This window comes from Heptranchias perlo, chromosome 26 (assembly GCF_035084215.1).
Source record: "Heptranchias perlo isolate sHepPer1 chromosome 26, sHepPer1.hap1, whole genome shotgun sequence".
Lineage (NCBI taxonomy): Eukaryota > Metazoa > Chordata > Chondrichthyes > Hexanchiformes > Hexanchidae > Heptranchias > Heptranchias perlo.
The window spans coordinates 19,009,605-19,034,460 of record NC_090350.1 but is presented as its reverse complement, the minus strand read 5'-3'; the positions used below and the strand labels follow the sequence as shown (position 1 = coordinate 19,034,460).

Here is a 24,856-nt window from a genome sequence, read left to right as displayed (position 1 = left end):
TACTGTTTAGTATTTTTGCCTATGTCTTTTTGTTACTGTATATTTTGTCTATGAATAAATTTAGATAGTAGGCTTGGCCTATACAGAGTGGTTTAGTGGTGTGGTATTTTCTGCTATCTCAGGTGACAGGAGAACAGTGTGGATATCCCATTCTCCAGAGAGCAATCTACTAGGTTTTATGGTTAATTGTTAGAGCTAGACAATAGTAAACCAAACATGGCGAAAATAAAAATGCAGATTTCAGCTTATAGGAGACTTGGTCTGTCCACAGAAACTGTTGTCTAGCCGTTTACACGAGTAAAGGTGTCGGGAGAAAGCCCAAATTGTAAGAAGGAGCTCTTGGCTGAAAATCAAGCTTTGTTGGAATCAAAATCAGATTTGAAGTTGGATGTGGCAGCCTAAGCATCCCAATCTCACTGAGGCCAACACGGACACACAGAGTAAAACAATATTAGTGCTTTTCCCCCTGCTCCTCTTTCTTAAGGACTCCCTCAGGAAACAAACTCCACTGTTAAGGCTGAAACAGGGGGAGAAGCAGCCTTAGGCTCTCCTTCTGTAAGATTTCCTACTTAAATAGTGGGAGATACCCAGCAGTTCAAGTGAAATTTGGCAATATGTATGTCGGCTGTTAGAACACTGGTTCCACAGTGAGCACCATTACAGAGGGTTCCTTTTTTGACTCCAGTAACCTTGGAATATGCAATTAGCTACAGCTGATGCTTCTTGCAAAGAATACTTAAAAATTCATGGAGAAATTATGCCTATAAGGGACATGGTTGCACTTTAGGACATGGGAGCTCTCACACGAGGAGAGAAAAGAAGCAGTGCCTTGAGACCTCAGGATGAGCATACTAAAACTCCCTGAATAGTTTGTTGAAGACCTAGTTCAGTTCTCTGATGGGACTCATCAGAAGGAAAATTAACTTTTGTCAATCAAAGAGTACATTTCCATACCAAAGCCAGGATGGAAAGGATTTGGAATGGCTCAGCTGGGTCGTATCCATCCAGCTTTCATTGCTTTCCAGAAGCTAGTTGTTAGGTGCATGCTGGAAATTAACTAGTATAACAATAGATAAACTTTCGATAAAGAATTATTTAAGTCGGGAAGTACCGAAAGTGAACGTGCCTTTTGGATATCACCTTGGTATGTGAAATCCTCTATTAGCAACTAATTAAAAAAAATCTAACTGAGGCTTGAAAGCTGCCCCTGTTCACGCATGTGTCATTCACTATGTTCACAAGTTCTTCAAACACCTTAAGTATTAGCCGACACCACACAGCAACCTAGGAGAAGCCCGTTTCAATCAGAGAGTTTGCCAGGCCTAGAAAGTCCTCAGGTGACTAACAACAACAACTTGCATTTATATAGTGCCTTTAACGTAGTAAAATGTCCCAAGGCATTTCACAGGAGCGATTATCAAACAAAATTTGACACCGAGTCACATAAGGGGATATTAGGACAGGTGACCAAAAGCTTGGTCAAAGAGGTAGGTGTTAAGGAGCGTCTTAAAGGCGGAGAGAGAGGCAGAGAGGTTTCGGGAGGGAATTCCAGAGCTTAGGGCCTAGGCAGCTGAAGGCACTGCCGCCAATGATAGAGCGATTAAAATCGGGGATGTGCAAGAGGCTAGAATTGGAGGAGCGCAGAGATCTCAGAGGGTTGTAGGGCTGGAGAAGGTTACAGAGATAGGGTGGGGCGAGGCCATGGAGGGAATTGAAAACAAGGATGAGAATTTTTAAATCGTGGCTTTGCCAGACCAGGAGCCAATGAAGGTCAGTGACCACAGGAGTGCTGAGTGAACGTGACTGTGACATATTGTGCTTTGCTACAGCACTGGAATCTTTCAGAATTTGTGGTGGTTCCATGTTCAGAGATTACATAGTTAATGAGTTTAACTTCTTTCTGGAAGAAATGTCATCTACAAGCTTGTAACTTTAGATTTTTCTGAGCTAGTTAGCTGAGCACAAGGCTTAATCTTTCTAAAGTTGCTCAAACTGGATATGTAAAGTATGTGCACTGATGGGCCTGCAGTATGAGTTCACAAAAATGCTTCTAAAATCTGCTAATCTCTGATAGATTGCTTCAGTATAATGCAACATGAAGTGTGTACAAAAGACACTGTTGTGGAAAATCATTACCATTCCTCTTTTAAACACCCATTTGATGATATTCCTTTGCTACATCAAATGTTCTTAATCAAATAGCTTGGCTTAGGATTCAGGACTGGTCTGGGACTGTGAACTAGAATCTTTCTGATCTTAGTATTCAACCTTTCTTTCCCCTTGGACTTCCACTTTCTTGGTTGATTCTATGTTGGAATAATTTATGTGTTGTTTCATATCTGTTGGATCATTGTCTATATTAGTGATCTGAACCTTCACTATTTTAGTGCAGCCTAAGTAATTGATGCCAAATGCCTCTTTACATTTTTATTGTAGAGATGTTATTGCTCCTCAATGAAGCTTGCTTTTCTTCATTGATTTCCCTGTTTCTTAGTACAGTCCCCACCACTCAAACCGCCCACATTTAAATCGGGCAATCATTTAAATTGGGCAAATAGCGCAAACCATTTGCTGTTACCATTATTGTCAATTATAAAGTCGCCGCTTACAGCAACTTAAATGTGGCTACTATTTCGGGCAGAAACAGGTGTTCGTTGAGCAGTTCACACCTCGTCAAGGTGCAATGACCTAATATACTTAATCACCTCTAAGTGGTGTCAGCTAATACTAAGGTATTTGAAGAAATTGTGAACACAGTGATTGACAAATGCGTGAACAGGAGAAGCTTTCAAGCCTCAGTTAGATTTTTAAAATTAGTTGCTAGTAGATGCCAAGGTGATAGCTGAAAGCCACGTTCACGTTCAGTAGTTAAATAATTAACTTAAATAATTCTATGTCAAGAGTTTATCTATTGGCAGCAGTTTGCAAGTAAAGCTATTCCTTCAGTTCCCCTCATTTACTCACACAGAAAGCAACATGCCAAATTTTGCACCCAACTGGTGAATATTGTGAAGGACGTCTTATCTTAATGCTCAGTTTTATTAGGCGGCATAAGAAACAAAAGTGAGGAAATGATTCATCTGTAGTAATGTACAGGGTTATAAACAAGCAATATAAATTCATATAACCCATCCCAACATGTATAGCGTGCAAATCGCGTTCGCACTGTTGCGCCCACTATAAGCGGTGGGGACTGTAATTAGATTAAGTGTCAAGGTCATCTACATTGCCACTTATAACGTATCCAGTTAATTAAATGTGAATTAACTGACAATCTGGGGGAAAAAACACCAAAATAAAGAGAAATAAAATTGTATGTTGTTATGAGCAAACAAAACAAGTTTGCAGAATTAAGAACTTGTTTAAGGAAAACACAAATTAATCTGGTCACTGTCACTGGCTTGCATATGAAGGATGGGTACTTGGATAAAGCACTCTTAAGGGGTTGCCATCTGACTGTTTTTGAGTGGGCTGTCTAGCAATTTCATAGAATCTTACAGCACAGAAGGAGGCCATTCACAGCCTGTCGTGCCAGTGCTGGCTGTTTGAAAGAGCTATCCAATTAGTTCCGCCTTTTCCTTATAACCCTGCAAAATTTTCCTTTTCAACTATATATCCAATTCCCTTTTTGAACGTTACTTCTGAATCTTCTTCCACCACCTTTTCATGCAGTGCATTCCAGATCATAACAATTCGCTGCATTAAAAAAAATTCTCCTCATGTCCCCTCTGGTTCTTTTGCCAATTATCATAAATCAGTGTCCTCTGGTTACTGACCTACCCACCAGTGCAACTAGTTTCTCCTATTTACTCTATCAAAAACCCCATAATTTTGAATACCTCTATTAAATCTCCCCTTAACCTTCCCTGCTCTAAGGAGAACGATCCCAGCTTCTCCAGTCTCTCCACATACATGAAGTCCCTCATTCCTGGTATCATTTTGGTAAATCTCCTCAGCACCCTCTTCAAGGCCTTGACATCCTTCTTAAAGTGTGGTGTCCAGAATTAGACACAATAATCTAGCTGAGGTCTAACCAGTGATTTAGAAAGGTTTACCATAACTTTCTGATTTTATACTCCACCCTGATTTTTAGGGGGAGGGAGTGGGGGAGCATGTTTGCAGGGGGGGAAACCCGGAAATCATGGAAATCATGGGAAAGCGGAGGTCCTGCTGAATTTAATGGCAGGGCCTCCTTGTCATTTTTTAATTCCGTTTCCCGCCCGGCAGCCGGCCAGATTGACAGGCTGGGCGGCTGCCAGACAGGATGCCAGCAATAGAAGATTGCGGGGCAGAAGAGTTGGGGTGGGGGGGTTGGACCGGCAATTGGGAGGGAGGGAATGATTGTGGGGCAGAAGGCTTGGGATCGCAGGTTTAGAGACGGGGGAGGGGGGGCTGGGGTCACTGATTGCGGCGAGGCTGCGATCGGCAGAAGGTTAATTGAGGGGCCGGGGTAAACACTCCTGCTTCTACTGGCTCATAAGAAGTGCTACAAAAAGCACTAACCTGCTTGATCCGGCTGCCATTTAACTGCCGGGTTTCCTGAGCCCTGGGTAATCCAGCCGGCCAGCGTTAAATTTAAATCAGGCTTCTAAGAGCATGGCTCGAAACCCGCCACCGTGAAAATGGCGGCAGGCTGTACACGGCGGGTTGGGGTTGCGTTTTGTGATTTTTATTTTTAACCCCCCCACCCCCAACGCTGACCATCTCCCGCCCATCGTGGTTGGGGGGGGGGGGCGGAGGGTTTATATTGACCCCTATGTCTCTATTTATAAAGCCATGGATCCCGTATGCTTTTTTAAACGCTGTATTAACTTGTCCCCCCAGGTCTCTCTGATCCTGTATCCCTTTTAGAATTGTACCATTTAGTTTATATTGCCTCTCCTCATTCTTCCGACCAAAATGCATCACTTCACACTTCTCTGCATTAAATTTCATCTGCCATGTGTCTGCCCATTTCACCAGTCTGTCTATGTCCTCCTGAGGTCTACTGTCCTCCTCACTGTTTACAACACTTCCAAGTTTTGTATCTAAGAGATAAGCCAAGTAAATAAGAGTTCTTTAATAAAAGTTTTTTTTGCTCTACTTACTTCTGTGTCACATGATGTTGGAGTAATTAATTAAAGTTAATTTTATTTAGATTAATTTTCAACAGCAAGGCAAACCTCCAAACTCATGCCTGATCTCACCCTGACCCACCTCCATTCAGCTCTATCCAGTTTGGCCGTGGCAGAATTTAGGAACCCTGGACAGTAGGCTAGAGAAAATGACTGTCTTTCTGAGCTAGACATCCTGAGCTCATGCAGTATAACGTTGAAATAAATACCTTTTAAAGCAGTGAAGCAACTCAAATGTTAGAACTGTAATATTGTTTCCAAACTACGAAAATAAATGTCTGTTGCTAAATCCTAGTTAAAATAAAATGTAAACACATATTCTGCTTGCCCTGTTGTCCCTCTCCCCCCTCCATTTTCTTGTTCGTGTTCAATTTAAAAAACAACTTTTCTAAGTTGTTTTTAGGTTGGGGTAAGTGCTGTGCTGGTGCTATCGGCTGCTGACTCATGAATCTTGTTCACCTGGCAGCAACCTCAAAGTAAGCTTGCCAGATTATTGTTTCACAGAGACTTCCCAGCACACCTTTCACATTCATTTTGGGGTTGCTGCTGGCTCTGCGAAACCCATGCATCAGAAGTCACTCTCTCTCCTGAAATAAAGAAGCAGCTACAATTCTTTTGTTTAATTTTCTAATAGCTGAAAAACTCTACCAGTGAGTGGTAGTGAAGTTTTGGTGGTGTTCAGTGCCTCTGACTTCAAGTACATAGGGGGAGGGGGCTACATTAATAGTTTTCTGATAAAGCCAGCAGTGCCATAGGCAGTAAACTGGTAATATAAATAGAGTATATGATACTGGTATGGTAATGTTCATCACCCCTCATTCCAGGAGCAGATTGATAGATGTGTGTATAAGCCTTTCACTTGGATGAGAACAGACACCAAACAAGAATTAACAGTTACTTGCAAATGTTGCACCTACATGCAAATAGAATGCATACATCTCTTCCAGCGATTTCAGTTCAAATAGAGGAGTAACTTACAGGAAAGAACAACCTAATTCCAAGCCAAACTAAGAATTACTTTTGCTTTTCACTGCTCTTAATAGCATTAATACGTATATCATAGGACCCCGATTTGAATACTAAAAGGACCCACTGCTTGAAACAGGCAAGCGCTCTGGCTGCCCAGCGGAAGGCCCCTTTGAGGATGGTGGAGCCGAAGCGCCAGCATAAACGGGACGGAAAGCCATTTTTGAGCTGCTACTGCCCTTTTTACGCCAGGTGGCCCAAGTTTAAAATCTATCCCATAATGTTTTGCAATAGGACCCACACAAATTGGGGTAGATTTTGACTTTCTACGATCATGTAAAATGGGTGAGAGCAAATCGGCAGCTTGTTTTACATCTCTCCCGATTTGACTTCAATGTAAATAAAAATCGAGAGAGATGTAAAACGGGCTGCAGATTCGCTATCACCTGTTTTACACTATCGCACAAAGTCAAGGTTTACCCCATTGAGCTTTGTACAGGTTTACCAAATTTTTTTGGATTATGATTTACAGAAAACTTCACTATCCAGTATGTTTCTTACAATTAATTATAAGTATTTGTAACTGATTAATGGTCCTGCTGACTCTTTAAAGTAATTGTGACAGTTATAATTTTCTTTTTCTTTAGCATTACACAATGGCTCATGTCAATATATCAGACCAGACATCAGTGACTGCCCGGCAAATCAAAGAAGGCTCAAAAGGCGAACTGCGAGATCTGTGCAGACACCACGGGCTCTCCATCTCGGGAACTAGGCATTATTTTCAGAGAGTTCTCTGTCAAAAGTTTGGCCTCAATCCTAGAGCAGTGATTTCTGTTAAAAAACCTGCTGCCAAAAAGGTTGTTGCTCCTAATACAACTGCCCATGAAAGCTGCTGTATTCCTGGATGCCCAAGCCGTCATGGCAAGGACAGTCACGTACGGTGGTTTGCCGTTATTCGAAAAACAGAAGCTCACACAGCAGCTTTGATGAGAGCTATACGGTTCACTAATCCAGGGTGGACACCAACATTTCATTCTAAAATATGTGGCCAACATTTCTTTTTAGGACAGATATCTTTTGTCCCAAGTTCTCCTGACTATGTTCCTCATTTAAACATGAGTCCCACTTTTAGAGTCATTACTCAGGACAGAACTACAGAAATTGAATGCAGAGGCAATACTGAGTTAGGTTCAATCAACATCCCAGATCCATCCATTTGTGACTCAGTAAATGAAGACAAAAGTGTGAATCCCCCAAGCGCTGAGGTACAAAGCTTCAAGAGCCTTCATCTGCATCCTGCCCTAGACACGGGAAACAAGGTATTGTATGCTTCCATTGCCATTTAGTAGTGCACATTATTTCCATTCTTTTCACTATTGTCCCTACATGAAGTCAGCAGGAAAAAGAACAGGTGAAACAATGGGTGAAAATGTTCTTCATTTTGATTTAAACTCCTTTTAGACCATAACAAAATCAATATTCACCGTTGTCTTTTGAGCTCCCTCCCCTTGATAACAAAGTTGACCTGAGAGTTCAATCATTTTTTGCCCCTTTCCTTCTCCTTTCTTAAAACCAGTGACTTAGACTGATGTACAGTACCACAGAACTAACAGTCCTCTGGTACCTCTCCCAAGTAGCCATTCTTTGTGTCACTGGACAGTGAATGTTATTTGACTGACTTGATGCTGAACTCTGTACAGAGACCTTTGCTGGAATTTGTGCATTTGGATGAACAATTGTGGGTAGAACAATAACATGAAATTTAATGCAGACAAGTATAAAGTACTGCGTATAGGAAGGAAAAATGGGTGACACACGTACTCCATGAATGGTGTTGCAATAGCTAAAGGTGAAGTTAAAAGCGACCTCGAAATCTTAGAGATTCGATGCTCCACTAGTACAAGAAATGCAGAACATCATTCAACAATGCCAATAGCACAGGGGCTGCTCCAAGATTCAGCGATGCCTCACTTCAGCTGCTACTGGCCGGTGTGAGGAGGAAGAGGGAACTGTTTTACCCAGCCGACAGGAGGAAGCGCCCTGCCTCTGCCACCAAGAAGGCCTGGCTCGAGATGTCAGAGGAGGTCACCAGCAGCAGAAACATATCCCACACCTGGGTCTAGTGCAGGAAGCGTTTCAATGACCTAACTAGATCAGCAAAAGTGAGTACACTGACTGATTCTCCTGCATTCTGTGTTCCACATCAACGTTCCCTCCCCACTCCAACTCATTCTGCACTGCCAAGACTACCCCATCACATCACTCCTCACACCCACTTAAGGCTTATCCCCAACTTACCTGCACTCCCTCACCTCCCCATTTGTGACCCCACCACTACCACTTACCCCAATCCTGATACATTGTGATGTCTCTGTCTCATACTCATCCTCTGATGCACCTCATTCACGGTCAGCCTCACCCAAACCATGCATTGATCGGTTGGCCACTTCACCTTCACTCACTCACATATCTGTACTTTCTCCCCTTCTAGGAGAAGAGAGTGCAACATGCACGCGAGAGGGGGAGGACTGGAGGGGGGCCACAACAAATAGTGGTCCTCACAGATGTGGAGGAAGAGGCCCTGCAGATCAGCCATACCCTCGAGTGCCTGTCCATTGGGGATGTCGAGACTGGCACCCCACAAACGTCTGGTGACACAACTTTAACATTCATCACACACATGAATTGATGTTAACAATGCTTAGCATGTTGAATACCTCAATATGCTCATCGCAACATGACACATCTGTGATGACGCTTAATATTGCCATCTGTTCTCTTACAGGTTCTTCAACGACTGCAGTGACGGCAGAGGGCGATTCCTCAGAGGACCTGCCAACCTCTGAGGGCGCGCCGTCACATCTTAGTGAGCCATCCACCTGCGCAGATACTCACACTTTGGTGGGTCCTAGTAGTCAGTTAGTTGGGTTGGTACCTGGTGAGTCACCACACACAAGTGATCACGAGCAGACACTGGTGGCAGGGGCAGCTGCGGAGAGTCCGCGTCGGTGAGAGAACTCCTCTCCAGGCTCTGCTCAGCTGGACGCAGATGCTGAACTCCAGGGGCCATCCTTTAAAAGGAGAATGATCGAGGGACAGCAGGACATTTGTGAGGTACTGGAACAGGTGCCATGCACATTCTCCACAACAGCCCAAAGGATGGAGGAGTCCAACTCCTACATGAGTGGAGTGGTGGCACAGGTACGGGAGGGAATCTCAAGATAGTGTCGCAGGGATGTGAGCAACTGTCTGAGATAGTGTCGCACATAACTGCTGAAACATCTAAGATAGTGTTACAGGTAACTGCGGAAATGTCTGAGATAGTGTCGTAGGTAAATGCAGGAATGTCTGCGATGGAGAGAAGGCAAGCTTCCAATGAGCTTCAAGCACGGCTCACAAATAAGTCCATTCAGGCCCTGACAATGGCCGTTCGGACTCACGATGAACAACATTTTGCCGCCTTAAACAGGCAGACAGAAACTTTACAACATCGCTTCCAAAGCATCACACGTGTCCTCCAAACTGTTCTCCAGCAGGGTGGTAGGAGCGATGTGGGCCCAGGAGAGGGATGATGGTGAAAGAGGACATGGAAGTGGGGACGTCACTCAAAGCTCTCCCACATCTCACCCGTTGCCCCCCACTCAACCAGTACCCTACACAGGTGCAGGTGGAGCAGTCTTTGGAGGGGCCCTCATGGGCTCCAAAACCCAGAGGGCATAGGCTGAAAGCATCTAAGCAGTCTGGCCATGGACATGAACAACCTGCCACTACCTTTGCAGCAGCCATACGGGAAGCACCACGCAGATGCAGTAGGAAGAGAAAGGCAAAGGATTTGTGATCACTGACAGACTGTCATGTTTTTCATTTACATTTGGTTTATGTTAAAGTCACAGTAAATGTTATCATTCTCACCACTACTACCGTGTCTTGCCCATTCTTGACTGGCTTTTGTGATAGCGTCCTTTTATGTGCTTCATCATGAAAGGCGACACTTGATGCCACCCAAAGGGTCACTTTACAGTGGGTGTACGTGTGGTCGCAGGACTGTTTTGTGCAGGGAGTGGTGGGTGGGGGGGGGGGGGGGTGGGGGCGGGGGCGCGGTAGCTGGTGTTGGCACTGATCTTTCCAGGAGGTTTGAGGACTGGACTCTTCTCACTTTCTGATCTTATGAGAACTGTTCTCACATGAGTGACTCTCTGGCCTCACGAGCAGCCAGGTGAACCGCTGCTCTGCTATGGGTTTGTCCTCCTCCTCCTCAATGTGGATGGTGGATGAGGGGAAAGGGCCTCCTCAACTGGTACCCCTCTTTGTTGCGCCATGTTGTGCAGGACACAACACATTACTATAATGCGCCTCACTCTCGCTGGTGCGTATTGAAGTGCTCTCCCAGAACAATCAAGGCACTGAAATCGCATCTTCAGCAGCCCTATCGCATGTTCAATTATAGACCTGGTGGTGATGTGACTGTCATTGTATCGACGCTGATGCTCGATGGTGGGGTTCCTCAGAGATGTCATGAGCCACTTGTCCAGGGGGTATCCCTTATCTCCGAGGAGCCAGCTCTTAAAGGTATTTGGTGCGTGGAAGAGGCCCGGGATGTTGGATTCCCTAAGAATGAATGAATCATGGCAGCTGCCAGGGAATCTGGCACACACGTGAAGAAATCTTTTGCAGTGGTCATAAATGAGCTGAGTGTTGATGGAGTGATATCCCTTTCTGTTGATGAACAGCCCTGGTTCGTGTGGAGGTGCTCAGATAGCTATACGCGTGCAATCGATTGCACTCTGTACACGTGGGAAGCCAGCCACAGACTGGAATCCCACTGCTTTCTCCATCTGGCTGAGGTCGTCCATGGGAAAGTTGACATATTGCGAGGCCCTAGCGAAACAAGCCATCAGTGACCTGCCTTATGCGCTTGTGTGCAGATGACTGAGAGACCCCGGCGATGTCACCGGCGGCACCCTGGAATGATCCAGAGGTGAAGAAGTTGAGGGCAGTGGTCACTTTAACTGCAACAGGTAATGAGATGCTGCCAGGCCCAGCCGGGAGCAGCTCGGCGTGAAGGAGGCTGCAGACGTCTGCGACCACCTGGCGACTCACTCTCAGCCTCCGTATGCACTGCTCCTCAGAGATGTCCAGGGAGCTGAGCCTCGGTGTGTAGACCCTCTAATGAGTGGAGTGCCTCCTGCAATGTCGCTCTCTCTGTTGTTGCGCTCTGTGCTCTTGTGCAGGTGCCTGTGGCACGGTACCGTGTTGTGGAGCTGCAAGTGGTGGAAGTGCACGCCATGCCTGGCGAGGATGGTGATGCTGCTGGTCCTCGGATGTACTGGTGAATGCAGCCATCGCATCCCCCATCCTGATGGTGTTAATTTGAGGAGGTCCAAAAAGTTGGTAAATATGTGTAAACAGAACAATTCTGAGTGGAAACCAAGAATTTTCAGTCTAAACACAAAGATCTCCCAACCAAAAGTTTGTCTGAGAGAACTGAGTGCCCTGCTGCAATAACTCACCTTTTATCCCCATCTGTCAAACAGAGATTTAAATGTCCAAATGGCTGCCAACTGAAACACGACTCCTTCACCATGGCGTGTTTCACACAGCACGGGAAACACACTGAGGCAGCGTTGAAATTGCTTGCCTTCACTCTTAATTAGATTCACGTACATTTCAAGTACTTCAAATACTTGAATTGCTTGTTTAAATAAGCCGGCGGGACTTCAGGGTTCGGGAGCAGCGCGCGCACCCAGATGATTCTGGGTCATGCGTGTTCTTAGGCGTGTTGGAGCCAGGATTTCTGCCCGCTCCTGGAAATCGCGAAGCTCTTCGCCCCCAACGCACCGCAGTTCCGTTTTAAAACCGAGCCCTATGTCTGAGGAAGATGTCAAACTGTACAGTGCTCTGGTCAGCCCGCACCTTGAGTACTGTGTCCAGCTTTGGTTGCCAAGACACAAGGGAGACATTCAAGTGATGGAGGCAATGCAGAGAAGGGCCATGAGATTGATCCCTAGTGTCAGGGGTCTGAGATATGAGAAACGAGTGGAGAAACTTGGGTCTATTAGCCTGGAAAGGAAGTGAGAGTAGGAGAGGGAACACATTTAAAACTAGTAAAAAGTAAACTCAGGACTGATATCAGGAAATTCCTCTTCACACAACCTTCTGATTCAGAGGCGAGTGCTACCACTAAGCCAAGGCTGACAACATTACTAATATCAGAAGAGTTTACTCCTAGTGTGACATTTTTCAAAACCCCACACGGACAATTCTATGACTTCTCTGAGAACGACTGCTAATTAACATTGAAATAGAGGCAGATTTATGCTGAAACCCATGACCTCTAGGAACTGATTTGAGACTGCACAAACTCATTTCTTGTAGGACCTGTACAGCTAGCTGACAAAGACTTATACCCCAGCAGTCTAGGCTGGATTTGAAACAAGGTCCCAGAGGTGAAAAGTCAGTATCTAATCCACTGAACTACCCAGTCCCTTAATTATGTGAAGTTTATTTAGTCTTAAAAATATATTATCTCCTTCTGCTCTTTTAGCTTTCCCACAAAATGCATCATTCCCCGATTGAAGGGAAAAGGAGTCCAGTCTCAATATAGGACAAGTGCCTGCACTGACTCATCCACAGATTTTATCTCATTTTGTCCACTATGGGGAAACACAAGTGTGGATGAGAGGAAGAACCAATTATTTGCCAGGTCATGAATCCAAACCCACATCTTATAATTTAATGATACAGCTTATTATCACACCAAGACACTGCACATCACTTAGTTTTAGTTTTTCTTAAATACTTGTGTGATTTTTACCCAATGATGGCCTTGTCCAGTGCCCCAACAAAAGAAATTCAAGTTTATATGCACCTTGTATCTTCTCTTTCTCTCCCATCCCCCACAAAATGAATGGGAAATTGTGCTTGGAGTCAGAAAGAGGAGGGCAAGAGGAGGAATACGACAGCTATTTGTACCCTGTGTTTCCTTCTGCAATTTCTCTCTGTATCATGGGTCCAGTTATGGGCATTGATAAGACTTCTCTGAATAGCTTATGAGGAGTACATGTCCTGGATACTTCTACTTATTCAGAGCCTATTGAAATGTGGGTCTGAATCCAGGGCTTTCTCTGTCTGGCACCCATCCTTTTGGGTTGCAACTGTTAGCAATGAGGATTCTCCCCAGACTGCCTATTAAGTTAAACAAACCCCACCATGTGGTATTATTCCAAACACAACTTTAGTGCAAAAGTATCAGTTGTCTTCCTGCCCTTCCAGTGGCTATTTCCTCTGATTCTTTGCCCAGAATTGTCTAATCTGATGGTACTTTATTGCCAATATTGGTCTCAGCCCCCTCTTCTCCTGAAAGAGAGTGTTCCTAGCTTGGACATGGTTCTATGACCATTCATTCACCTTCTCACCATCTTGCCCAAGTAGCAATTATCCATGGTTGAGCCTTGACATCCAAGCTGGATCCTATCCTCACCTGACATGCACACACACTTCCAGAAGAAATTGGTGCATGGCAATTAGAAGTGAGAATTCCAATCAATTTTCCCTTCTCAAGCCCCAGGGCACTGAGTCAAGTTGTAATTAGACCTTCTGAGTCTACTCACTGGTAAAACTCACTGAGCCTCCCAGGGAGACTAAGCTGTCTCTCAAAGAGAAAGCTAACCTTTTTGACTCACTTTTCTCTTCCATGTCTAAGCTTGCTGAACTTTAAAGAACCTCCCTCCATTGCTCCATTCTGTTCTACTAGTATGACTGATTAAGGTCTGTTGGATCATTCACTTTCTGGAATCCAACACGATCTCTGGTCCTGATGGCACCCATCCTTTTCTTCAAAAGGTCGATCACTGAACTTTGCCGGGGAAATGCTGCAGTTGATTTCAGGGTCCCAGGGCAGATTGGTGGACTGAAAAAGGTCAGTGCCAAAGCACCTGATCACTGTCCAGAGATATCCCCTTCCCCCCCCCCCCCGCCCCCCCAGTAGAATAGCCTGCAGAAACTCATTGTGTACGCTCGCATACAGGATCCTGAGCTTTATAAATAGAGGCATAGAGTACAAAAGTATGGAAGTCATGATGAACTTTATAAAACACTGGTTCAGCCACAACTGGAGTATTGTGTCCAGTTCTGGGCACCGCACTTTAGGAAAGATGTGAAGGCCTTAGAGAGAGTGCAGAAGAGATTTACCAGAATGATTCCAGGGATGATGGACTTTAGTTACGTGGATGAGACTGGAGAAGCTGGAGTTGTTCTCCTTGGAACAGAGACAGTTGCAAAGAGATTTGATTGAGGTATTCAAAATCATGAAGGATCTAGACAGAGTAGATAGAGAGAAACTGTTCCCATGGGTGAAGGGTCAAGAACCAGAGGACATAGGTTTAAAGTGATTGGCAAAAGAACCAAAGATGACATGAGGAAAAACTTTTTTATACAGCAAATGGTTAGGATCTGGAATGCACTGCCTGAGGGGGTGGTGGAGGCAGATTCAATCATGGCCTTCAAAAGGGAACTGGATAAGTTTTGAAAGGGAAAAATTTGCAGGGCCACGGGGATAGGGCAGGGGAGTGGGACTAGCTGGATTGCTCCTGCATAGGGCCGGCACGGACTTGATGGGCTGAATGGCATCCTTCCGTGCTGTAACCTTTTTATGATTCTATATGAAGAGTTGACACTTGAGTGAGATGCAATGAGATATGTCTACTTCCTACCCCTGCTCATGCTACAGAATAACAAACTACGCATCCCTGCGGCTGTCTGGGCAGAAATTCACAAGTGGTACTAATTTTTGGTTACAAGCAGTATGGGTTCATTCAGCCAGTGCGAACGGGTGTTTCTGAATGACTCATACTTACTGCCCAGAAGGAAATCTCTGTCTCTGTGAGTCTGTGAGGGTAGAAAAATTTGATTTAATTAGCCCACAACGAGTGTTCCACCCACATCAACTGAAAACAAAGGAGATCGCTTATGTTGATGGCCGGAAGTGTTTCTTTAATGATGTGACCATTTGCTCATTGACCCCTGTGGTTTTGCCTATTGTCTCAAAGCTAATGTAAAACGCATAAGTGAGCAGCTTGATGGCTGTCCTGTTTTCCGTCAGGATAGTTCATTATCATTTCCAATCGCACAGGCCCTCCACCCATGTCCAGTGACTACAGAATTTTTTTATATTACATCAAAAGATAATGTGCATTTGCTATTTAAGAAATATTATAAATTGACAAAATTCTGCTTAAGCTATGCTGGTAAAAAAAAGTCCAAAATTTTATAGGCACTAATAACTACTTACAAACACATGTGAAACAAAAAGCAAAAAACTGCAGATGCTAGAAATCGGATACAAAAACAGGAAATGCTGGAAACTCTCAGCAGGTCAGGTAGCATCTGTGGAGAGAACAGATAAGTTGGCGTTTCAGGTGTGGATCTTTTATCAGGACTTTGCTGCTGAACCTGCTGATTGTCTCCAGCCACAAAAATGGCATGGCTACTAGAACAGGTCAGAGGCAGGGGTGTGGCAAGTGGCTCACCTCCTGACTTCTCAAAGCCTCCCCACCGCCTACAAGGCACAAGTCAAGAGTGCGATGAAATACTCTCCAGTTAGAATGGATGCAGCTGCGACAACACTCAAGAAGCTTGACACCATCCAGGACAAAGCAGTCCACTTGATTGGCACCCCATTCCACTAGCTTAAACATCCACCACTGGCGGACCATAGCTGCAGTGTGTACTATCTACAGGATGCACTGCAGCAAGTCACCAAGGCTTCTTCGGCAAAACCTCCCAAACCCATGATTTCCACCACCTAGCAGGACAAGGGCAGTAGGTGCATGGGAACACCATCACCTCCAAGTTTCCCTCCGAGTCACACATCATCTTGACTTGGACATGTATCACCGTTCTTTCATTGTCGCTTGGTCAAAATCCTGGACATCCCTATCTAACAGCACTGTGGGAGCAACTTCACCACATGGACTACAGCAGTTCAATAAAAAGGCCTATCACCACCTTCTCAAGGACAACTAGCAATATGCAATAAATGCCTGCTTTTCCAGTGATGCCCATATCCCAAAGAATGATAATAAAAAAAACAGGCGGGAAGGGGACGCAGGGGAAGATCCGGCAGCCCTTTGGCTACCTGCCAGCTTTTAGGTAAGTGGTGGAGAGGAGGTTTCCGGAGGATTCAGCGGGAGGGAAAGGGGGAGTCCAGGGCAGGGGAGGTTGCCTGTAGCAACGCTTACCTAGAGGGCCTCTTCGTCCTTCTGACCAGCTGCCGACCTGCTTTAGCCTGGCTGGAAAACTGAGACGGTTTCACTGCTCGGTCCCCAGTTAAAATGCCATTGTGGTCCTATTGACCGAATAGGAGACTGATTTGCATAAATCCATGAGGCTCCCACCTGCTTTAGGCAGGTGCCTCATCTGTCTGAAGTAACCCGCAGGTTAATATCGGAGACGGCAGGAAAGGGTCGAGTTCTGAGCAGGTAAATAACCCACTACATAGGAACAGGAGTAGGCCCATCGAGTCTGTTCCACCATTCTATTACAGTCCCCACCACTTAAAACGTTCACGTTTAAAACGGGCAGTCGCTTACGTCGGCCAAAAAGGGATAACTATCATGTATTTGCATTAACTTCAATTTCATAGTTGCCGGTTATAGTGTCTTATGTGCTCCGTTTGTTTCGGGCAAAAACAGAAGATGCAAGATGTCATGATGAGCTTAAAAGAAAATTTTCCTTAGCTGCTGCTAACTAATAATAGGGAAAGCAAGGAGAAGCTCTGCAAATCAAACTCAGATTAAAAGAAAGTACTGTCATAGCGATGCCCCGTTATCTCATGACTATTCTGATCCATACACAGCAACAATTCAGTCTTCAAAAAGCTCTCCTATCACAATACTCCACGGTTTCACAAAGAACTTATTACAGTTGACAATAATATATCCATTATAATAGTCAATACAAAAAGGCTGTGATTTTATAAAATCAGAAATACTGCTCTAGAAATTGGTAACGGTTATCATGACAACTGCTATTGAACAACCATTATATTGTTCACTTCATCCCAAATGGTTTCTAAACAGATTTTTGTAAAAACAAAAACAATTAAAACAAGAAATATGTATTGGTTTTGAAGTAGCCCATTGTAACAAAAGCACAGCTATAAAATACTTAACTGTGGCACCATATCAGCTATACCAGCTATCGCATGTATCGGGCAAACCGCGTTCGCACGAACGTGCCCGCTATAATCAGTGAGGACTGTAGATCATGGCTGATCTGTACCTCATCTCCATTTCCCCACTTTTTCTCCATATCCCTTGTTACTCATACCCAACAAAAATTTGTCAATCTCAGTCTTGAAAATTTCAATTCAGCCAGCATCCAGTCTTTTGGGGGAGAGAGTTTCAGATTTCCACTACCCTTTGTGTGAAAAAGTGCTTCCTGATTTTACTTCTGAATGGCCTAACTCTAATTTTAAGATCATACATCCTTTTTCTGGATTCTTCCACCAGAGGAAATAGTTGCTCTGTAACTCCCCTATTGAATGCCTTTATCATTTTAAAGACCTTGATTAGATCACCCCTCAACCTTCCAAAATTAAGGGAATACAAACCAAGTTGATGCAACCTGTCCTCATAATTTAAGATGTAGAGATACCGGTGATGGACTGGGGTTGACAAATGCAAGGAATCTTACAACACCAGGTTATAGTCCAACTGCTATAGGATATAGATCAACTAGTTGGACTATAACCTGGTGTTGTAAGATTCCTTGCACTCATAATTTAACCCATTAAGCCCTAGTATCATTCTGGTGAATCTGCACTGTACCCCCCTCCAAGGCCAATGTATATTTCCTGAGGTGCGGTGCCCAAAATTGAACACAATACTCCAGGCGGGGTCTGACCACGGTTCTGTATAAGTGAAGCACAACTTTCTCACTTTTGTATTCCAGCCTCCTTGAGATAAAGGCCAACATTCCATTATTTTTTTTATTACTTTTTGTATCAGTGCATTAGCTTTTAGTGATTTGTGTACCTGTGCAACTAAATCTCTTTGCTCCTCCACAGTTCCTAGTCTCTCGCTATTAAGAAAATTTCCGATTTGTCTTTCTTGGATCCAAAGTGGATGACCTGTCTATGTTCCTTTGTAACTTCCTGTTTTAATCTACACAAAATAACTGCTCATTTTAACTGCCCACCTAATCGGTTTCCACCAGATAAGTAGGGTTAAAACCGACCCCCTGGGACTTTTATCTGAGGTAAATATGTTCCAGGAAAATTCTGATAATTTTTATGATTGATTATAATATTGGCCATTCACAAGCTCTGTCCCCTTACCCACTTTTCAAGAAATGCAAAATCTGCTAACAGAATTTTATTAGTTGAAAGTAAAAATAAATCTGTTCATTAAAATGGCCAAGTGTTTGTTTACTGTTTCAGTGAAGTATGGTATAGAATGGAATCTTAATATTTCTTTATACAGCTGTGGTATTTAGGTAAGGAAAACAGTATTTATTTCTTTTCCAAGAACCAGTCAAAAAACTTAATTCAATATCTCTATGGCGATCTGTTGCAAATGTATAAACCAGTACTGTCAGAGTCTCAACCCCCTACCTCAATGCTACCAGACCTGTACACTCACCCCTCCAGTGCCGATAGACAGGAAACCTCCAGTGAGCCAAATCGCACATTCCATCCTTGCTATGATAAGTGCATGGTTTTATTGCACTTCCTGTGTTTCACCTCAGCACCATAGTTCCTTATATTTAAATTTCCTATATTCAAGTTCAGAGAGAAAGTGGAAGACAAAGAAGTGGGAGGGAAGCAGAGAGAACATTACAGGAAGAAAGTATGTTTTGTTCATGAGCTAAGTCATGTGAGATCAACTTTATTATAATACATTGTATTTTATATAGTATGATGTACCTGACATTATAGAATAGTGTATCCTCCTACTCATCATCAGTGTCATAGGAGTGCTCCTTGTGCACAAACAGAATGAAAATGCCCATCAGTTAACTGACCCTTAATAAGCATGGCTGATAATTCTATTCAAAGTGAGCTGGGAATTATGTCCAACCCAAACACTGGATGAACTTCTTGTTGAAGAGTCATTTATGATGTCTCCACAGCACCAGTTTTTAGAAGAACATCGCTTGTGGGGTCTCAAGACTTTATGCTTTATAATTCCTTTGTTGTCAAAATCATCACATCTGGACATCTCTTTGATGCTCTCTTAGACCAAATCAACCAATATCTCTTGCAGCCTTCTTATTAATGTAGGGGAGTGTAACAATCTAACAATTCAATCTTAAATCAAATTAAACAGATTTCACCAAAAGGAATATATACAATTGTTTGCTCAGATACAAAAAAAGAATTGCATGCATGAGGCATATGGATTTGTTAGTTAACAAGATAATCCTGCAACCCATCATGGCCATCGAATGGGATAAAGGAATTCTTTGTGAAGGAAAATTCTTCTACTTAACTCAGACACCATCTGCAATTTAAATCAATAAACCAATCTCCTCTAACATCAAATACACCATTTGAAAGTTCAAGTCAAGGAAACAATCAATGCAGACTTTGTTATGACAAGGAATATCACTCTGAGGAAAAATTGTGAAAATTGAAAAGAACAGAAAATAAGTATCTCCTACTTGGCAGTCAAAAAGTATTCTTCTGAAGACTCTGCCTGGCTTTATATCCATCTTTGGGAACTGTCATTAAGTTGCACGGGGAATAAAATCCTTCCTTGTTCTGTTTATGGATCTCAGCACGTACCATTAAACTGTCAGGACTTGAGTCATCTGTAACTTATCTCCGCACTATTTCGCTGTTTTTGCTTCTTTCTTTATCCACTTTCTTAGAACTACAAAGCCTTTTCAGAAACTATTGAAGTTTATTTGGTTCCTTTTATGATTTCTTCCAGCTCAGTTCTGCAGTCTTTCTATTAACCACTAGGTTTCTTGTGTTTCACTAACTTACACTATACTTTGTTGCTTAGTTTTGTAGATTTCTGCAGTTCCTTTGTTATTCCAGGCTTTGAATGTCTCTGCAGTTTTTATGACCCTTTCTGCTTTGCAGGTTTGCTCACCATCCATCACACACCCTGAATCAGCTTCATAGGTTTATTACCTCTTGGCTTGGCTTTGCCAATCTCTGCACTTCTAGTATGCTTTTAGATGTTGCACAAATTGCAATATTCTCTTGGTTTTCTATCTCGGTGCTCCATCAATAGTTTCTGCACTTCAAAGTAATTTATTGTGTGAAACACTGGAATGTTTCTGAGACACGTGATAAGGTACTATATAAATGCAAGTTCTTTCTTACTAACTGCATTAGCTTTAGAGGCCTTCATCCTGGCCATCCTACTGAATACTATTGCATTCCTTGCCAGAATATTTACTAGTGATCTGTAGAGCCATGCCAGATAGTGGGCGGGGTGAATACTTGTAAATCTCAGAGCATAGCCTTTGTTGCTATCTCAATCCCATCATCTACGCTTTCCAGTTTAGCTTCAGCAAATATATATACATAAACTAATTGACCTCCCATGGCAGTGCATATGGGGAGTCAAGACCAAGTAAACCCTTGAAGTGAAGTGGTTTGGACCAGGGTATGCAGATGCACTTCAGTCCCCATTTTAAAGTAATTGATTCTGTCCTTATTTTTTATATTTTCATTGGAAATTTCTATGGCCACATTTAAAATGAAAGCTGCCCATATATACTTATCACGCAGTAATTTCATCATACCGCCAGAGACATAGGAATTTATAATAGAAAAGTTGACAGCAAGTGTATACAAATGTTAGATTTTTGAATATATTATAAATGTGTGTGTATATGTATATCATGAAGTATTTTGAATATATAATGTGACATTCATATTTCTATCAGATATATCTTTATAAGAATATTGATATAGTGAATGACAGGATATATATCTGAAAGTAATTTGAAGGAACACAGAGTTAGAGACACTTCCTCCTCTTCTCCGCACCACGATGTTAAAATCAGATTTTATTGTCTATTCAGCAGTTATTTTTCCCTGAGTTTTCACCCTTGTACTCCTTTAAGCTCCAGAGTCTCAACATCATTTAAATACACTCCTGATAAATGGGACTTGTTTTGCAGATATGCTTGGCCAAATTATTTTGTAATTGCTCTTTTTATCAACTGTAGAACCAATTTGTATTCGTTTTTTTCTGTTAAGTATGGCAATCATTCCTGTTCTTTATACCATTTACCATCTGATACAGTGGCTCATTACTTTATCATTGGATGGATTAATTTGGTAAATACGGGGGAAGTATACAATACCACGTGTACAACTGAAAAGTAACTATTCACTGTTCAGTGTATATTTACCACCAAATTGTCCCTTTACCCCATGAAGGTCAATTCCTCCATTTTGATTATTCACTTTTAATGATCAGAATTCCCAGTGTTGGAAAACCTACCATTTTTGAAGAAATAATCTGAAACAATTGTTTCTAAACGGAGAAGAGAAAGTGAAAAATTAAAACAAACTCCAAATACAGCGACCACCCAAAGGCGGGAAGAATCAGGTCAATTCTCGCGAGGTTTTATTTCCCCCCCCCCATGGGGTGCAATAAATCCAACGCCGCCCTAGCCCCGCCCCTTCGCCCGGTGACGTCACAACGAGGTCCGCTGCGTTCTCTTTTGCGTGTGACGTAGGCCGCGCGCTGCGTCTCGCGGTGGTTTGCGTGACATTTTGATGTTGGTGCCACCAACATGGCGGACCCGAGAGAGGAGGAGGATCCCTGCGCCTCCAGATGCACAGGCTCACCGCACACGGTAGGTCTGGCAAGTCCGCTGCCTTAAGTTTCCGAACCAGGGGCGTCATTTATCTTGTTATCTTTTGGGGGAAAAAAAAAATAAATCAAATATAAAACCAACGTATTGAAATAGCGGGGAAGCGCATTAAGAGCCGAGTGGTCTGCCGGGGAGGGGGGGGGGTCACTTGTCAGTCCATGAGAGACACAAACACACACACACACACACACACATGCAAGGCCTTCGGTGCCGGTGGGAGGGAAAATTGCGAACCTCCTCATTTGCGTAGGTGCATTATTTACTAGTGAGGTGTGCAGCGCTTTGCTGGCTGCAGCTTCTTGCAATTCAAAATATTGACTAAGTGGCGGGAGGGTTCTCAGCCTTTTGTAGTTGTGTTTTTATATCTTTTCAATGATCCAAGGTGGAACTTTGTATGGGGCTTTTAATATCGCGATAGTGACTTAGTGTGACCCATGCTAAGTGATCCTGCTTTTGTGTGTGTGAGAGAGAGGGAGCGATTTCTTTCTCAAGACCCAGAGCATTGCTTTTAATAAAGAAATCTATACAATGCCCATTCATACGATTAACTCATGATATTTGTTAGGGTCCGTGTAAATTTGGATCAAAACTTAATAAAGGAGGAAAACTTTTCTATGTATATCATTTAATTTTTACCGAAACTTTGGATGTTTTTATAAAGTAGTTGGATGTCACAATATTTACTGATTGTTTTTGTGTGTTAATTGTGGGAAATCCACTGTGAGACGAGAAAACTTTGGATTTGTGGTGATAGTTTGAATACGTGCTATTATTACGATTTGGGGTTTTTAATAGTTTCACAGTGGTTCCCATAAATGGATCTCATTCTCTACAATCCCAAAGCTATGCTTTTGCTGTAATCTTTGTAGAATGATGGAACTCAAGGATTAAGAATTATGCTACGTGTAATAAACATAGTCTTCGAAAAAGCTACTATACTCACTTCAGAATGGCATGCTAAATATAAATCGGGTTTTAGAAAGAAGTTTAACAATACATTTGTAAATATGTTTATGCAAGCGTGGATCCCAATAGGTTTATTCCAATATTTGTTTGCAACGATCATTCATTTCACAAGTAGCCAGATAAACAAGTCTATTAGCCAAGATGTAACCAGGCATACACAATTAGCTTGTTCAGATGGTAGGACATTTGAATTGGTGTGTTTTTAGCAATCTGAATCGCTAAGCAAGCTTCATCAAAGATCAAAAACACCTCCGTTCATTTGTCAAGGAAATTAACCCTTTTGATTTCTTGAGCAGAAACTACAATCTGCTCTTTAATATTTAATGTGCAAATTCAGGAATTATGATGTATATTTTATTTGCAATTTTTTAATGTAAAAAGCATATTTCTACCGCTAGAGTTCCATATGAAAAGTCTAAATAATTTGTTTATAGACTACTAATAAAAGAAAGCGAGAACTTGCATTTGTATAGCGTTGGATGTCCCAAAGCACTTTACAGCCAATGAAGTATTTTTTGAAGGGTAGTCACTGTTGTAATGCAGGAAACATGGCAGTCAATGTGTACACAGCAATGTGATAATGACCAGATAATCTGTTTTAGTGATGTTGATTGAGCAATAAATGTTAGCCAGGACACCGGGAGAAATCCCCTGCTCTTCTTTGAAAAGTGTCACGGGATGTTTTCCGTCCACCTGAGAGGGCTGACGGAGCTTAGGTTTAATGCCTCATTCGAAAAACGGTACCTCCATCTTGAAATGTCAGCCTAGATTATGCATTCAAATCTCTGGAGTGGGGCTTGAACCCATGACCTTCTGTCTCAGAGGTAAGCATACTACCACTGAGCCTCGGCTGATACCTATATACCCTGTGATACTCTATGATCAGCTGATAGGAAGTGTGCTTGTTGTGAGACGAAATGACTTACAATGTAACAAGGCTAGACAATTGCATTCATGAACAAACTCAATGTGAGTTAATTTCTGGCTTTGATGAATCTGGAAAGCAAAACAACTCACTAATTTGCAAAAGGCAGCCATTTGTTTACCCTTTCATTGCTGAACTTTCCTCTCTGCATTGTTGATGATTTGATTTAATCTATTGTACCTTTTACTTTATAGTACTGATTTTTCTCTTCTAAAACCAGAGAGATGTGTTTTCCTCCTCCAGTTTTACTTTCCTTCATTCCTGAAGGACATCATGCACAGGAGTATGATTCTAAGGGCAGTGGCAGTCTTTGGTATTCACCTGAGTAGTTATTGCTCTTGTGTGAGCATGGATAGAGTGTAAATGGGCTGTTTGTCCATAAGGACATCATGGCCAAGCACAGTTCTGCTCTTTGTTCAGTGTAATGATCAAAAGTGAAAACTCTGGCTGATTTTTGTTTTGTATTCTGTCTTTTACTGGATGTTGGGGCCAATTTTAATAGCTGCAATGCTGGAGTTGGCTAAGTCGATACAGATCTAGGATTGAACCATCTAGTCTCTGGTTTCAAGTTATGTAGTGTATTGGGGAACTATCAAAGGTGTGGTGTATTTTGTTCTTAATTAGAATTAAAATGAACTGGTTAAAGTTCAAGTTTTTTGGGCCGTTTTGATGCTAACTTTGGGAAATAAAAAAAAATCACTAATGAATAACTTACGAAATAATATTTTAACACTAGAATATAACCATGTCAAAGTTTTGTAAATTGGAGGTGGGGGTGTGGAAGTCTGAAACAGTTATTCATGTGAGTTTTGACGGTGAATCCTGACAGGCTATTCAGCTGTGGAAATCATCATGGCCAGTTGTATATCTGTTGTATAGTGATTAGGAGTGAGAATCTTGACAAGTTTCCCCTTCCCGAACCCAAGGTGCTGTGGCCTATTGTAGCATCCTTACTCCAGTCCTTGTTAAGATCCCAAATATAATTACAGATGAGGGAGGCCATTTGGCTTATCTAGCATATGATTCTACAGAAACCTAT

The 24,856-nt window shown here is 42.7% G+C and overlaps 1 protein-coding gene across 4 annotated transcripts in view; it reads left to right on the top strand.

Annotated features, from left to right (window-relative positions):
* zmym4.1 (zinc finger MYM-type containing 4, tandem duplicate 1) overlaps positions 1 to 24,856 on the top strand; it is a 127,171-nt gene that overhangs the window by 8,162 nt on the left and 94,153 nt on the right. For 3 of the 4 annotated variants that reach the window (XM_068006459.1, XM_068006460.1, XM_068006458.1), the window contains exon 2: positions 6,728 to 7,402. In XM_068006459.1, coding sequence (XP_067862560.1) covers positions 6,728 to 7,402 — 675 coding nt within the window. Of the gene's footprint in view, positions 1 to 6,727; positions 7,403 to 21,827; positions 21,909 to 24,856 lie in introns of those variants that run through there. The other variant, XM_068006461.1, reaches the window with a different exon arrangement.